Genomic DNA, 14,182 nt, shown 5'->3' on the forward strand with positions numbered 1-14,182 from the left:
ATTTTGAATCTGGATATACATTATTTTTTACTATCATTACCTCCACCAAGGGGGTTATGTTTTCGGTGCCGTTAGTTTGTCTGTCAGCAGGATTAGGGAGAAACTACTGGCCTGATTTTCATGAAACTTGGTGGCTGTAGCGTGTGCCAAGGAAGAACAAATTACAGCTCGGAGCAGATCCAAATCACAGGGTGAATACACAAACTATTCTTCACTTTCATTAACGTGAGATAAATCAATTATAATACAGACATATACACTGGAATGCAGATTTTGCTTCAGATATTATAGAAGACTGGACTATTGGCCTTGATAGAAGTCTCTGTTATCAGTATTATAAGCTGCGGTAATAGTACATATCTGTTAATCATTACAGTCATTATTAGAGATTAGACAAAAAACAGGCTGTAAAAAACAAAAGGAAACCTTCATTCTCATTATATGTTTTAGTAATAACTTACTTACCTCCTCTGTACCCAAACTTAACCAAATGTGGCATTAGGAATCACATTACAATATCATGTGGTGCCTCTTCTGAACTGTCTCCAAACCTCAGAATATGCTACTGATTGTGTGAAGCCTAAACCAGGCCCAGACCTTTCCCTTCCCACTTCTGGGATTCTCTTTTAGGGAGCCTCCCAGTAGGAATGTGAGGTTTGGTTGACTTCATCAGTCCTGACTGTTATGTTGATCTTGGCTCCCACCACACAAGATGCCTTACTAGCAAAGCTATGGCTCATCTAAGGCCTTTGCTTTTAAAAAAGTGGTACAGAAGCCACTTAGTCTGACCAAATGTTGCCAGTGCAGCCTCTTTAGCTACAGTTTACGATATAAGATAGAACTGTACATATAGGTTTAATGTGATTTGTTGATACAGTGGAAACCGTTTATAGTGATTACAGCAGCAGTGATCAACCACTTATATGGACCTTGGGACACAATCATTCCTATACAAATACTGTTTAAATAATTTGCTTATAGTGTTCAAGTAGACTGCTTAACGTCTTCATTTTGGGTCTTTTCATACATGACAGCATATGGGAAAAAAACTACAGTATTTCTATTTTTGTTTTTTTTACTTTACTCCTATGTTTCTTTGTCTCGTGGTAACCCGTCAAAGCTTTTGACAATCTGCCAAAAACGAGCCAACGAGATTCAGCAGCGAAACTTGCTGTTCTTCTGGTTACCTTGGGTAGTCTACTCAAACAACGAGAAACAGTCATGGCTGCTAGTGACAAAGAATGAATGTGCACGGGTAAAGCCTTCGTCAAGGGGACTTTGGGTGGACCCTTGGGCGGACCCTTGGTGAGAAAAAGGGCAGAAGAATTGGCAGTGAGCCTAGGAGATGACAATTTCAATTTAATACAAATGTCAATTAGATGGTAATCTGCATTAGAAATAAAAAAAGAAAGACAATTCGGTTATAATAATCACCTGCTCATAGTGATCAATCTGACCCGCACAGATGTGATCACAATAAGCGGTTTCCACTGTATTACGAAATCCTATGAAGGGAAAGCAACCATCAACCTATGACTCACGTGTCATGTGGAAGATGCCATCACAGGCGCTGATATGGGACAGGAAGGCATTTCCCAGGCCTTGGCCAGCATGAGCACCTTTCACCAGGCCAGCAATGTCAACAACATTAAGGAACGCTGGGACTTTGCTGCAACCCAGGAAGTAAAAGGAAAAAAGGTTAAACTATTTAAGACTTTAAACAAAAACGGAAACTGCTCGTATTGAGCTGCTGATTCAGCAGTTCCTGTAAAAAGTTCTACCTTTGTTTTTGGGCCGTGATTATTAAACTGTGATTTCTTTAGACTTTGTGATGTTGTTGTTTGCAATATATTGCTTCCCCATATATGAAAAAGAGGTGGACAAAACACCAGATATTCCAGTACAAAAAATACTTCAAATTATAGCCTTAAAACATGCCATGGAGTTTAATCAACACAAAAAAGTAACTAAAGACAGTATCTGTATTGTTCTTATTGTCAACAGATCCTAAGAAAACAACAAGACCAATATTGTGTTATTGTCCTTCTCCTAATCTTTTCTTACTTCTGATTTAACTAACTAAAAAAGATCTGGTAAAACAGATGTGCTTTGTAGTTTTTAGAAAACGTTACTACGAAGTAAATAGTGCATTCGTTGGGGTGGTAAATGTCGGATTGTCTCAAAATAAACTGCAGTGCCCATGTTCATGGTAATTAAGAAACATGTCACTCTGTCGAACAGTGTGGCTCATTTATGTGTTTTGGGATAACAGTAGACATCGATCGAGTTAGCAGGATCAATTCATTGTTGCCTGAGGTCTTTTAATGGGGTAATTTTCACAATAAGTATTATATAGAATACCGCCAGCCCTTAGGGGTAGGTAGGGGTGGACAGGTAGGTATTGTAAAACTGTAAGATTACATTTTCTTCCATTTTCTTCCATTTTTATGGTTACTGGTGTATTTATTTGTTTACAGCACTGGAATCTTTGTTGCATGTGTTTAAGTTACAGCATACAGCAAAAGTAGGACAGAACTGAGCATGAGCATGATAGCGAAATTCATACTGCTCTTTGAAAAGCAGGAGCTCAGTTCTTGTGACTAAAATGGATGCACCGAAACGTTCTGTGAATGCTATTCAACATACCAATTCTTGTCAGTCAAAAAGGGATATGTCGCTAGTAATTTGTCAGTAAAGCACGGCAAATCTGAATTCAACCTGCTTTAAAAGCCTCTATAAATGTGTATGATAACCAGGTGTTGGAGGTTCAGATGCTTCAGCTTTTTCTTTACCAGAAAACCTTTGGTGTAGAGCAGCAATCATACATCATACAGAACTGGCAGCTACATGTCAACAACATTGTTATATGTTTTCTCATACCAATGGCAAGAAGACCGTCAGGTACTACAGATCTGAAGTGTGAATAATAGGTGAACGATGAGACCCCATACCTGGCAGGTTTGTGGAATTGGCAGAGGAAATCATAGCGTTCATCTGGAATGGGCACTCTGCTTTCATTTGGGTCAATGGTGCAGAAGGGGAAATTTTCAGCTGCAGCCTGACTCTTTGTCAGCACGTTGAAAAAGGTTGACTTCCTGAAAATAAAAACAGCAGTGAGGCCAATCCATCTAAAAGTGCTGGTGTGCAGAGCTCGATGGTTCGATAGTATGATCCCGAAATACTTCAGTAAATTATGAAAGATTGTATTTTTTTATTTTCTGCACAAGAAGGAAACAGGTTATCCTAATAGATTGAATATTTGAGCACTTGAATCAAAAATACTATGCCCAATTACAAGGTCAGATAATCCCATAATAGATCAATTGTACATGGAATCGAGGGGCAAATTACATTTTCTGATAGATCTCAGCTGTTGAACAGGATCAGCCAAACGCCGCCCCATGTTGTGATCAGTGAGAGATTTATTTTCTATGGCACAAGCAGCTCAAGTGTACTTCAAAATCTACAGACAATGGCAAGTGTCTAAGAGTAATAATGGCATGGCAGTTAACTATAATCCAGGACTTTCCATCTTTATCCCCTCACTCGGTGCTTCACATTGAAATGATTGTTTGCTAAGTCCTATAGGCATGAAATTGCTCAAGATTGCTAAAGAGCAGGCATTAATTCCTTATATAAAGCTAGACTGTTTCTCTAACATACTTGAAGGCTATTCTTGGGTCACCTTGGAGGAAACAAAGAAAGACAATCCACAGTAACACTACAGCCATCATCAGGTCTAAAAATATTCTTTGTAATACGAATAATTACAAAGCAAATCAGTTGCTAGAGTGCAAATTAGAGCATAATATGCTGGTCAGTAATGAGAAAAGTTTGTGTGTACTGAGAAGTTTGCAGCCAGACGTCTGCATGTTTTTTTATTGGTGGGTAGTAGAAACACCTTCTTAAGGAAGAATGAGGTCAGTTATATATAAACTATTGTGCAATACATTACACACCTATAGACCTATCATGTGACTGAAGTTTCATACTCGGGTTATATAATGACAACTTCTGAGGAGCAGGCGGAGCTAAAGGGGTTCCTAACATCTAACTAATGTTTTTTTTAGTCTTGGCAAACATATAATTTATACTACTAATACTTAAGGAATACATTGTGGGTTTGAAAATACAAGTGAAGAATCCCTTTGGTTGATGTTTATTTCTCCATTCACAACCTGTTTGACTCCATGTGTCCTGGAAGAAGCTGCAGTGTGTCTTGGCCAAGAAACAAGAAACAAACTTGTAGCAATGACTTTCTAACATTTGTAATAACGAGGTTGATGGAATATTATTAAAGGGAACAATTAGTTACTTTTAATTAATCACAGTTTTTCAACACACAACAATTAATTAACGCTGCAGTTATAGACGGGAGTCAATAGTAACAGGACGAGGAAGAGCACAAGTGCACACACAGTTTAAACGTGTCATTTTGCAAATCAGTCCCTAATCACACACATTTTCCTACATAGATTAATTTCTTCATAAGGGGTCAGAGTGCAGTGTCGGCTACCTGCAGTCAACTCACATCACTCTTGTTATGGTTGATATTTATATTAACAGCAGCTTAAATCAGAAGATTGCAGATTCTTTGTTTTTCTGGTTGAATGGCTCGTTAATCACAATCATCTCAGTTATCCTCATGCAAGCTGCCTAATTCAGTTTCATAATGACGTTGTTAGATTGTTTCAGTATTTATCCACTCTGAATAGATAAAAAGTAAAAATGACCTAATGAGCTAATGCAAGAAAAAGTTTTATATGTCTGTGGAAAATAATGTATATACATTACACACACACACACACACACACACACACACACACACACACACACACACACACACACACACTTGGGACATTTTGTTCCATATATATATAAATGACGGCAAATGTGGGCATATTAACTTATTACGCATATTAAATAGGGCTTTCGGGACCTTTAAGTTAATAGAGATTCACAAGATACAAGAAGTAATTATCTAGAGATTTAATTGTTCACATTGGCTTCTTAATTCACGTCTCCTACAGAGATGACAAGCGAGTTTCATGAGGCAGACTGAGCTGACACAGTAGGCAAAAGACAGATGCCCATTAAATTCATTTCAGTCTAGGTGACCTGGAGGAGAGTTTTAAGAATGACTCGAGGCAGTTAGGCCATATACTCTGTACCAATAAGGGGTTAAATGGACAAGACTAAACTTTTTCATGAATTTGAGCAGGGAGAATGGCAGTAACTAGAACATGTGCTACAATCTGAGTGTAGAAATAGCTGCAAGGTTGGCTGAATCACACTCTCAAGTTTCCCATGTGTGTGAAGAATGGTCAGTTACGCCCAACTAACAGCAGGCTGGCATCTGAACATGGTTCATTCATGAAAAAACCATAGGAGGGTTGACAAGTTGTACTTTGACACAAATGTGGTACGGCAGGCCACAACCTCAATGAGTTCTACTTCTTACACCAGGAAGAAATTGTGGTTTTTCGCTGGGGTAAGAAATGAAAACACTGGACACCCGAGAGCTGGATCTTTGTGCAATAAGCTCCGAAATCTAGCAAAACAGCCAAGACACACTACATATGTCTGGATCTATACAGAGTGCTTATTTTCCATTATCAATATCCAAATATATGATTAAATAACTCTTATGAATTATACCCTGTCTACAGTTAAACTGAAGAGATATCTGTGGCTTCAACTTCACTCATTCAGTACAGTAACTGGATAATCTCTCCACATCATGGTCCTTTTCTCTCCTTTGTAAACCTGTAGTTTTAAAGTCTTACAAAACTTTCCAGGCTACTTGAAAACAACAGCCCCGTTGACAGAGATTCAGAAAATGTTTTAAGGAGCTGCTAAAAGATGAGAACCTGTCAGCTGAGCAGAAGATAACCTATCACTGTGGCTCAAAGGGGGCTACAGTAAAGTCATGCAGGGTCTGCCCTGTGATTACGCTCTGTCACTGATGTTGCTGAAGGTCTTGGTAAGATGCTGACAAGGTGGATTTCATCTGACCAGGTTTGACATGCAGACAGTGTGTCAGCCTCCTTACACACACTGCAGCCATGTAGTACAGATTCTTGTCAAGTTGTCCACCTTACCGATACAAATCTCTAAGTAACTCTATGACTCTCAGTTTGTCATGAAACAGGTTCATATTTCAAAGAAATCAGCATTCAGGCAATTATGAAAATGCTCCATCCTTCCTCAACAATCTCACATCAATTCGTTGCGTGACAAATAGACTTTTACATACTCCCTATTTCCTGCATTAATGCCTTTAGTAGTTTGTCTATAAGGTATCATCTCTTTAATAACAGCACCATTTGATACAAAAGTAAGAGACAAGATCCAGGACTCTGTTTTACATCCTGAAAATAAAAAAAAATGATGTAATACACATACAAGAGTCTGATACAGTTTAAGCTCGGATTCCTTTTTAGCTTTAGGTAAACTACAAAAGGTCACAATTGCAACATACCAAAGCATGTCTTGCACATTAGGACTGTTCTTGTTTAAAAGGAGAAGATGAGATCAATGAAAAATAATGCAAAAACAACGACACAACAGAGTACTTTAATTATGTTTTTTTCAGTGACATTCAATTTCTAAAACTGAATATGTTTTTTTCTGTGGAATACTATTTGATTAATCTGACTTTCCTTAAAATTTCATTAATATTTCATTAAAAAACCCAGAGGCACTGGTTGTACCTGGGAGACTGGGATCTGTTTCAAACAACTATGGGCAAATATCCATGTGTAAATTCCTAAACATAGAACTACAACTTCATGCGGGAGAAATAGTGACACAGTGCAGCACTGCTTTGAACACGCAGGTGAATTTCATACAGTTTTTTTCTATGTATTCCCTGTGTTGTAGTTAATGTGGTGGCTCAGTGGTAAGTACTGAAAGTCCTGTGTTTGTGAGTTAATTTTGTGATGTGGGATACCTCTGGTTTCTCCCACGCTTCAGAGACATGCAGGTTAGTTAAACTAGAGGCGCTCCACTGCCTGAGATATGAGTGTGATCTGCGACTGTGTGTGACTGTCTGCAGTATGTGTTATTGACTAGAGATCTGACCTCTGACCGGTGCACACCACGATAAGTGGTAAGTGGGTATTCGTTAATGCTTTTCATTCATTTAACATTCTTCTATGCATTCATAGCAGAGTGGTAGGTCACCTGCTGTCATACAGTTTATTTTCAAATGCAGATAGATGACTCTTATTAATAAGATGTCACATAAAATTAAACTATTTTCTCTAACTGAAAACAAACTGCTGTAATAACAAAACCTATATTCATATATCCGATAATACAGGATAGAGAATACACACTGTTTGTAGATATACTAAATGTAAATGCAACTCTCGGATCCCTCAAGCATAACACTCATCTGCCATAACAGCCTAAAGAAGAAGTAATATTTGAAATATTTAGTAAAAGTTTGGGCTGCTAACACACTTTCATTAAGACATTGAGAAAGTTAAGTTGGAGGGATGAAAGGCTCTTGTGAGATTTGATCCTTGGCTAATGGAGGCACATGTGGTTGCAGACACTTAACACCCTCAGGAACACTCCTTAAGTTGTTAAGGAACACTCAAAAATGTTCCTTGTGTAAAGAGCAGGATTTTGGGGTTTTCTGGCTAAATTCAGCACATCGTGCAACATGACATTTTGCTTGTTTCAATATTAAGTCTGTCGTGCATAAGGTGTGAAAGCTCCTTTTAGAGGAACTTGAACAACTCTGTCCAAAAAATATAAATGAAGTCCGAAGTTGTCTGTCCACTTAAATTCACATTTAAATTTAATTTCTACTCTCTGGTTATGCATTCTACTGTACTTGGCTTACCTTACATACATTTATTTATGGCACCATGGAAGGCAGACATAGTTCAGATGTGGACAGAGCACATGCTGTTGGTGCATGCAGTGTGAATGGTAAGAAGGCGACACTATCTATGTAAATAAAAACCCTCTACTTACCCAACATTGGGCAGGCCAACAACTCCTATTTTCAATGAGGTGCCAAACCTTCCAATCAGCGGTGGTGGCTTTGGTACATCATCTCCCTTTCCCTGATAAAGACAATGTGGAAATGTCTGCAGTCAGTACGAGCACTTGCCATTACATAATCTACAATACATGCCAATTATTGAATGGAGCTGTTCCTCATCAAGTGCACCTTCTTTGGAGCCATTTCCCACAGTTAAGGTTTTGCCTAACAGCGCACAAACTCAGAGAAATAAAAACACATTCATTGATAGAAAATGGACTAAGCTAAGTCCTCCAATCTGACCAGTCGACTGCACTTCGAATGGCTCGCTCCCCACGCTCAAAATAGAACATGCAGCTTCTGGAAATGAAAGTTGACACTGTAAGCTGGCAAGCTGACCTGTACTTCCAAATTTAGCTGTCGATACTATTGATGCAGGTTGATGAGCTGCTATAAGATCAATCTTACATAGAACTGTTAGTTGAAAAGTGTGTATTGAGAGCGTAGTTCATCTTTATCAGAGGCTTAACTGTGTTGTCAGCGGCTATTAACATTTGAATCATCTCAAGACAGTCGTCTAACTGAAGACATCCACAAGTTGCATCTCTATACTGACAGCTCGCAAGCAATTTTGCCATTTCTTGCTTCCTACAGCAATAAATCCTTATTGGCAAGCAATTTGTTTCACAGCGCAATTTAATGTATATCAATTCTATTTCCTTGCTGTGGTGTCTATTTACCTGCCATCGAAATAAACCATGACCTGGCAACCTGAAAGTGCAAGTAATAAAAGAAGAAAGTAATAGGAAACGGCAGATGAGACACAGACATTGTCATTTAAAGCCACCAACAACAGAATAAAGAGGAGTGTTTTTTATCATTATGTTTGCATTTTTACAAAGGAAAATAAAAAATTATACAACCCAAAAATATCTGCAAGAAAAGACAGATATCCTGAGTAAAAGCATCTTGAGAAAATCTTCAAACAGACAACAACGTGCAGCTTCAGCACCACAGAAATAAAGTATAACATCCTTGCACACACGGTTTCCCCCAGCCCCCTTTGAGAGAAACAGGTGTAGCCACACGAGCACACGAAATTACAACAATTAGTTAAATGTCCTCAAATAAACTTCCCTCAGCAGAAATACAAATTAAAGCACACAGGGGCACAACCAAAAACCATCGCCCAAATCCAGCAGCCTGTCTGGTTTAACATGCAGAAAATGAGGCTCTAATAATCTGGATTTGAGGCAAGTGAGGCTGGCTTTGTAGAAAGAATTTAAATGAATAGGTCTGAATTAATCATTTATCTTTTGTTGATGGATGCACCCCCACTTAGACTCATCACAATAGACGCAGAGCGTTTTGTTCGACCAAATAAATCATTCCCATTGTTTAAGGTACATTGATCAATCTAATGGCTTGTAATAGGCTCCTAATTGCCACAGAGAAGTGCACCCGAATGGAGTCCAGAATTACAGATTCAACTCAAAATTCTTACTTGAATGACAAGGCAAGATCATGTTCTCCTCTTTTGTACCAAGTAAACATCATCTTAAAAAAAATCACTTGTTTTATTATTACTGTGACAAATAAATTCCCCTCTATATAAATTTAAGGCAAGGTGTAATATAAAAGGACAAGTACATTTCTTGGTGCATGAAGATTGTGTGATTCTTATGTAGAGTTCTTTGTTAGGACTTAGAGGCATCATTATTCCAATCTGAACGTCAAACTGCTCCTTATTGAGATATAATACAATACAAATAATGATGGAGACGAGAATATTAACATTTGAACAAACGGACAGAAGACTATAATATCCATTGTTATTATTTTCTTCTATAAGAAAAAATATTGTGAACTTAATTAAGATCTATTGTCTGATTTTTTTTTATCATCAAGGTAAAATGTCCTTTAAACTCTGCATTTATTTCCATTCAACGCTGGAATTAATTTGACTTCTACAGCAATAATCAACTTTGTTTATGTAGAATAGAGATTTAATACAGTTAACAGCACTCTGACAAATTGTCATGATTGCAAAACTGATTCCATTTTCTTGGCAGCGCTCAGTATTTGATGAGACTGATTTTTATTCACCCTTCCAAAGGTGGGGTTTTAAAGCAAAAAAAAAAAAAAAAAAAGTATTTGAACAAATTGCGCCTGTGTTGACTGGCAGCATTCATACTCTATAATGGAGCATTATTTGCCCATTTTGAATACAGTAATGCACATCTTTCGGTCAAGCCTTTCTCTGGAAAATTGCTTTAACTTTTAAAGGGATGATGATTCACGTCAGAGCAGGTCAATTTTACATTATGCCATTATCCCTGGGCGTTTTAACAAGCTATGGAAGATGCCGGCTTATTGAATTGAGATATTAAAAGAAAGAAAAAAAAATAATAGAGTCGCGAGTTTAGGGAAATTTGTTGAAACGCGGCATCCTCTTAATTGTCCACGATTTAATCAAATGACTGATTAGTTTGGCATTACATTTTATTTCTCAGCTCGGAGACAGGCACCGTGCCTGCTGTTAAATCGGTTTAATGGAGCTGACTGGCGGCCTTACAGCAGCAGGTATCCCGCGGACGCTCCAAAACTTTTTTTCCGCCTATAAAATACTTCTCTTTTTAAACACGTCTACTACACGCGCTGATAAAGCGAGCTGTCATTTTTAATTAACCCCTCACCTGCACTCCCCCAACAAGTAAGCAGAGGCAGGGGGAAGGAGGGTGGGGGGGTGGGGGGGGGGGGGTGGGGCGCGTAGTACACGGCCGCGCGCAAAACCTGACCACACGCACGAGCGTGACCAGACGCGCGTCAATTTTGGCTGGAAGTAAACAAACTGTTGGTTAGTTGATCAATTACGAGTCCCAGTCTGTTTTTCCTTCATGCATTGAATCGTTTTACAGGCTTTCTCTAAATGTTCTCGCCGCGGTTGGAGGAGTGAGGTCTGTGCTGTCAGGGCCTGGTTCTGGACTTCCTCACTAAACTTAATCCAGCTGTGCCCCCCCCAATATGAAACACCAGCGCTTCGAAAACGTAAGATGGAGCATAATAACATCAGTTGTTTCCCCTCCGTGCGTAAAACCGAGCCGGTGCCTGACACACGGCAAGCAATGCACCGGCGTGATAAAGTCATCAGCAAACAGCAGCGTCCCTCACACTGATCAGGATACTATGTGCTTAAATAACAACTATATCTCAATGACGTGCTGCGCATGATCTGGATACTGAAAATCAGAAAAAGGGGAAACCTGGAACCACACAGTGTCACCACAATCCACAAACGCTTTAAAATGACGGAAAAAGCTTACCTCTCGGAGAACTGACGTGTGAACTCAATTCTGCAATGAAAGGAGACATTGAGCCTTCGTGTGAGAATACATAAAAATAACTGTATGCATTAAAAAAAATACCAAATCGTGTCTTGTATGACAGTCTGAGCAGAGGCTGCACAACAGATGATTGACGGCGGGGTTTTTGGTGTTTCTGTCTGCGGTCGGGTCTCTCATTGGCTGACTTCATCCCCAGCCATGAATGCGGCCATTAGATTGGCTGCGCGTCCTCGCCAGCTGTACTTCAAAGAACACGCTCTCTACAACTAGGTAGTGTTGGGAGCTGCGAGCCAAGAAAGAAACCGTGTGACCCGAGTCAAACACGGTGAGTCTGAGTCAAATTGGAGCCGTACAGCATTGCAATCGCGAACACTCTCATCACAGCACAGACCCTGGATATGGCTACGTCTATACTTGGGGTGAGTCTGACTTTGTATTTGTGCGCAAAAGTTGTGCGTAAAGTTATTGTAGCCTGTTTTTCTCTGCAACAGAAAGTGTTTCCTGCTCTCATAAACTCATGCTTGCTTTCATGTCTGCAGTTGTGGTTTATTGCTGCCTTATTTACAGTTTATTTACCCGTTTCGGTAGTTATTTATCATTAAAAAAAACAGTTAAATGCCGATAAAATACAAATCTAACCAGCTCCGATCCAACTTTGTGTTGTTTTTTGTATTTTCTCCTCATCGTATATTCACAGCCGATATCAAACGCAGTTTATATTCTAAGTTTGTAAAAATGTTTAATCATTATTGCTGTTTTAATGTTATATGCTACGCTTGTTGCTCTTCTCTCAAAACCCGTTCATCTAAGCTCAAATTATACTTTTAATAATGAATAATCGTTATAATTTATTTGCTGAAGTCCTGTTTTGTTGTGAATCAGTCGCCCACTTCCCAGCCATCTGGGTTAAACGAAAAACATTTGCTGCTGCCTGTTTTAAGTCCAACTTCTGTGTGTGTTTTTTTCAGGAAGAACCACGGTTTGGAACTACACCTCTAGCAATGCTGGCTGCAACTTGCAACAAAATTGGCAACACCAGTCCCCTTACAACTTTACCTGACTCGAGCGCTTTCTCAAAAGGTGGATTTCATCCGTGGAAAAGATCCTCCTCCAGCTGTAACTTGGGATCCAGCTTGCCCGGTTTCACAGTAGCAACAAGCCGCGCGTCGACAGGACTAACACCGACCAGTGGCACAGGCAACAGCGCCTTTTGCTTAGCCTCCACCTCCCCGACCTCGTCTGCGTTTTCCACAGAGTACAGCGGTCTGTTTTCCAACTCTGCGAGCGTCACATCCCAAGAGTCTGGACAGTCAGCTTTTATCTCCAAAGTCCACACATCAGCAGAGACTCTATACCCGCGGGTGGGCATGGCGCACCCGTACGAGTCGTGGTACAAGTCCGGTTTCCACTCGACCATCTCTGGCGATGTTGCCAACGGCGCGTCCTCGTGGTGGGATGTCCACACTAATCCCGGCTCGTGGCTCGATGTCCAGAATCCTGCAAGCACCCTCCAGACCTCACTGCACTCCGGGACGCCTCAAGCGATCCACTCCCAGCTGAGTGGCTACAACCCGGACTTTTCCTCGCTGACCCACTCGGCGTTTAGCTCCACTGGAATCAGCCCCTCTGCGTCTCATCTACTGTCCACCAGTCAGCACCTGTTAACGCAGGACGGTTTCAAAACGGTCATCCCCACTTACACAGACGCGTCCGCCGCCAACGCCATGATTTCTGGGGGCAGTTCAGGAATAAGTAGCTCCTCGAGGTCGTCCAGGCGGTACTCCGGCAGAGCAACATGTGACTGTCCGAACTGCCAGGAGGCCGAGCGCCTGGGACCCGCCGGGGCCAGCCTGCGGAGAAAGGGACTCCACAGCTGCCACATTCCCGGCTGCGGTAAAGTGTACGGAAAGACATCTCACCTCAAAGCGCATTTGAGATGGCACACCGGCGAGCGGCCTTTTGTCTGCAACTGGCTTTTCTGTGGCAAAAGGTTCACTCGGTCCGATGAGCTCCAGAGACACCTTCGCACCCACACCGGCGAGAAAAGGTTTGCTTGCCCGGTGTGTAACAAGCGCTTTATGCGGAGTGACCATTTGAGCAAGCACATCAAAACGCACACGGCCGGTGGAGGAGGCAAAAAGGGGAGCGACAGTGACACCGACACCAGTAACCTGGAGACCCCGAGGTCCGAGTCCCCAGAACTTATTTTGGAGGGGGTAAACCCCAGAATCACTGTTAAGGATCCGTCTCCTCACGACGAGCCCTAATGAGCCCTTCACCCACCCCCACCCCCCCAAAAAAAATATCAAACCAGATTCAAAAACTGCACAGCATTGAAAACGGGTCTTATCTGACAGACAATAAAAAGGAGAAAATATTTCAAGAAGCGATTGCAAAGTCTTAAAAAATATATTCTCCACAGGCGTAGCGAGTATTTCATTCGTAAATCCATCTAAAGAAAAAGCCAGTGATTTACTGTAGGCCTTTGGGAATTTTTAGGGGCAACTTGAAAATGAAATGGATGTTGGCTAAAAGGTGCGCGAAACCTGTTGAACTTTGGTTGGACAATGTGAGTTACATCCTGTATATTGACGACTAAACTATGTGTTATTTTCATGTAAATGTTAGGCTATGATTGTTTTATTCGTGTTGGTATCCTGGATAATCAGGGAGTTTACTTTCGACGCACTTTGTGGATATGTATGTACACAGCTTTTTCATCTTTGGTTAATCATTTTATTTCTTTGCTAAAAAAATATCTATATATAAATGTTTACCTGTATAAAGTCACACGTATAAGACTTTCATTTTATCGTAATTAAAACATCTTAAAAAAGGC

At 40.4% G+C, this 14,182-nt stretch overlaps 2 protein-coding genes across 5 annotated transcripts in view; one reads left to right on the forward strand and one right to left on the reverse strand.

Moving 5' to 3' along the window:
* LOC127366186 (obg-like ATPase 1) overlaps positions 1 to 11,644 on the reverse strand; it is a 44,608-nt gene extending 32,964 nt beyond the window's left edge. Inside the window, exons 1-4 of one of the 4 annotated variants that reach the window (XM_051405018.1) lie at positions 8,189 to 8,349; positions 7,990 to 8,081; positions 2,952 to 3,095; positions 1,542 to 1,669 (exon numbers count right to left, since the gene is read on the reverse strand). In XM_051405018.1, the coding sequence (XP_051260978.1) occupies positions 1,542 to 1,669; positions 2,952 to 3,095; positions 7,990 to 8,081; positions 8,189 to 8,203 (379 nt within the window). In that variant the 5' untranslated portion in view covers positions 8,204 to 8,349. Of the gene's footprint in view, positions 1 to 465; positions 711 to 1,541; positions 1,670 to 2,951; positions 3,096 to 7,989; positions 8,082 to 8,188; positions 8,350 to 11,322 lie in introns of those variants that run through there. The other 3 variants (XM_051405021.1, XM_051405019.1, XM_051405020.1) reach the window with 3 other exon arrangements.
* sp9 (sp9 transcription factor) lies at positions 11,625 to 14,182 on the forward strand. Its single transcript, XM_051405015.1, has 2 exons — positions 11,625 to 11,762; positions 12,312 to 14,182. The coding sequence occupies exons 1-2, from the start codon at positions 11,742 to 11,744 to the stop codon at positions 13,608 to 13,610; spliced, it is 1,320 nt and encodes a 439-aa protein (XP_051260975.1). The 5' UTR covers positions 11,625 to 11,741; the 3' UTR covers positions 13,611 to 14,182.

Source organism: Dicentrarchus labrax, unplaced genomic scaffold (genome assembly GCF_905237075.1).
Source record: "Dicentrarchus labrax unplaced genomic scaffold, dlabrax2021, whole genome shotgun sequence".
Classification (NCBI taxonomy): Eukaryota; Metazoa; Chordata; class Actinopteri; family Moronidae; genus Dicentrarchus; species Dicentrarchus labrax.

Excerpts from the sequence above, each read along its gene's own strand:
- sp9 (XM_051405015.1), top strand. The coding sequence starts at position 11,742 with ATGGCTACGTCTATACTTGGG. Across the intron at positions 11,763-12,311 it reads TGGCTACGTCTATACTTGGG|GAAGAACCACGGTTTGGAAC; the intron begins GTGAGTCTGACT and ends TGTTTTTTTCAG.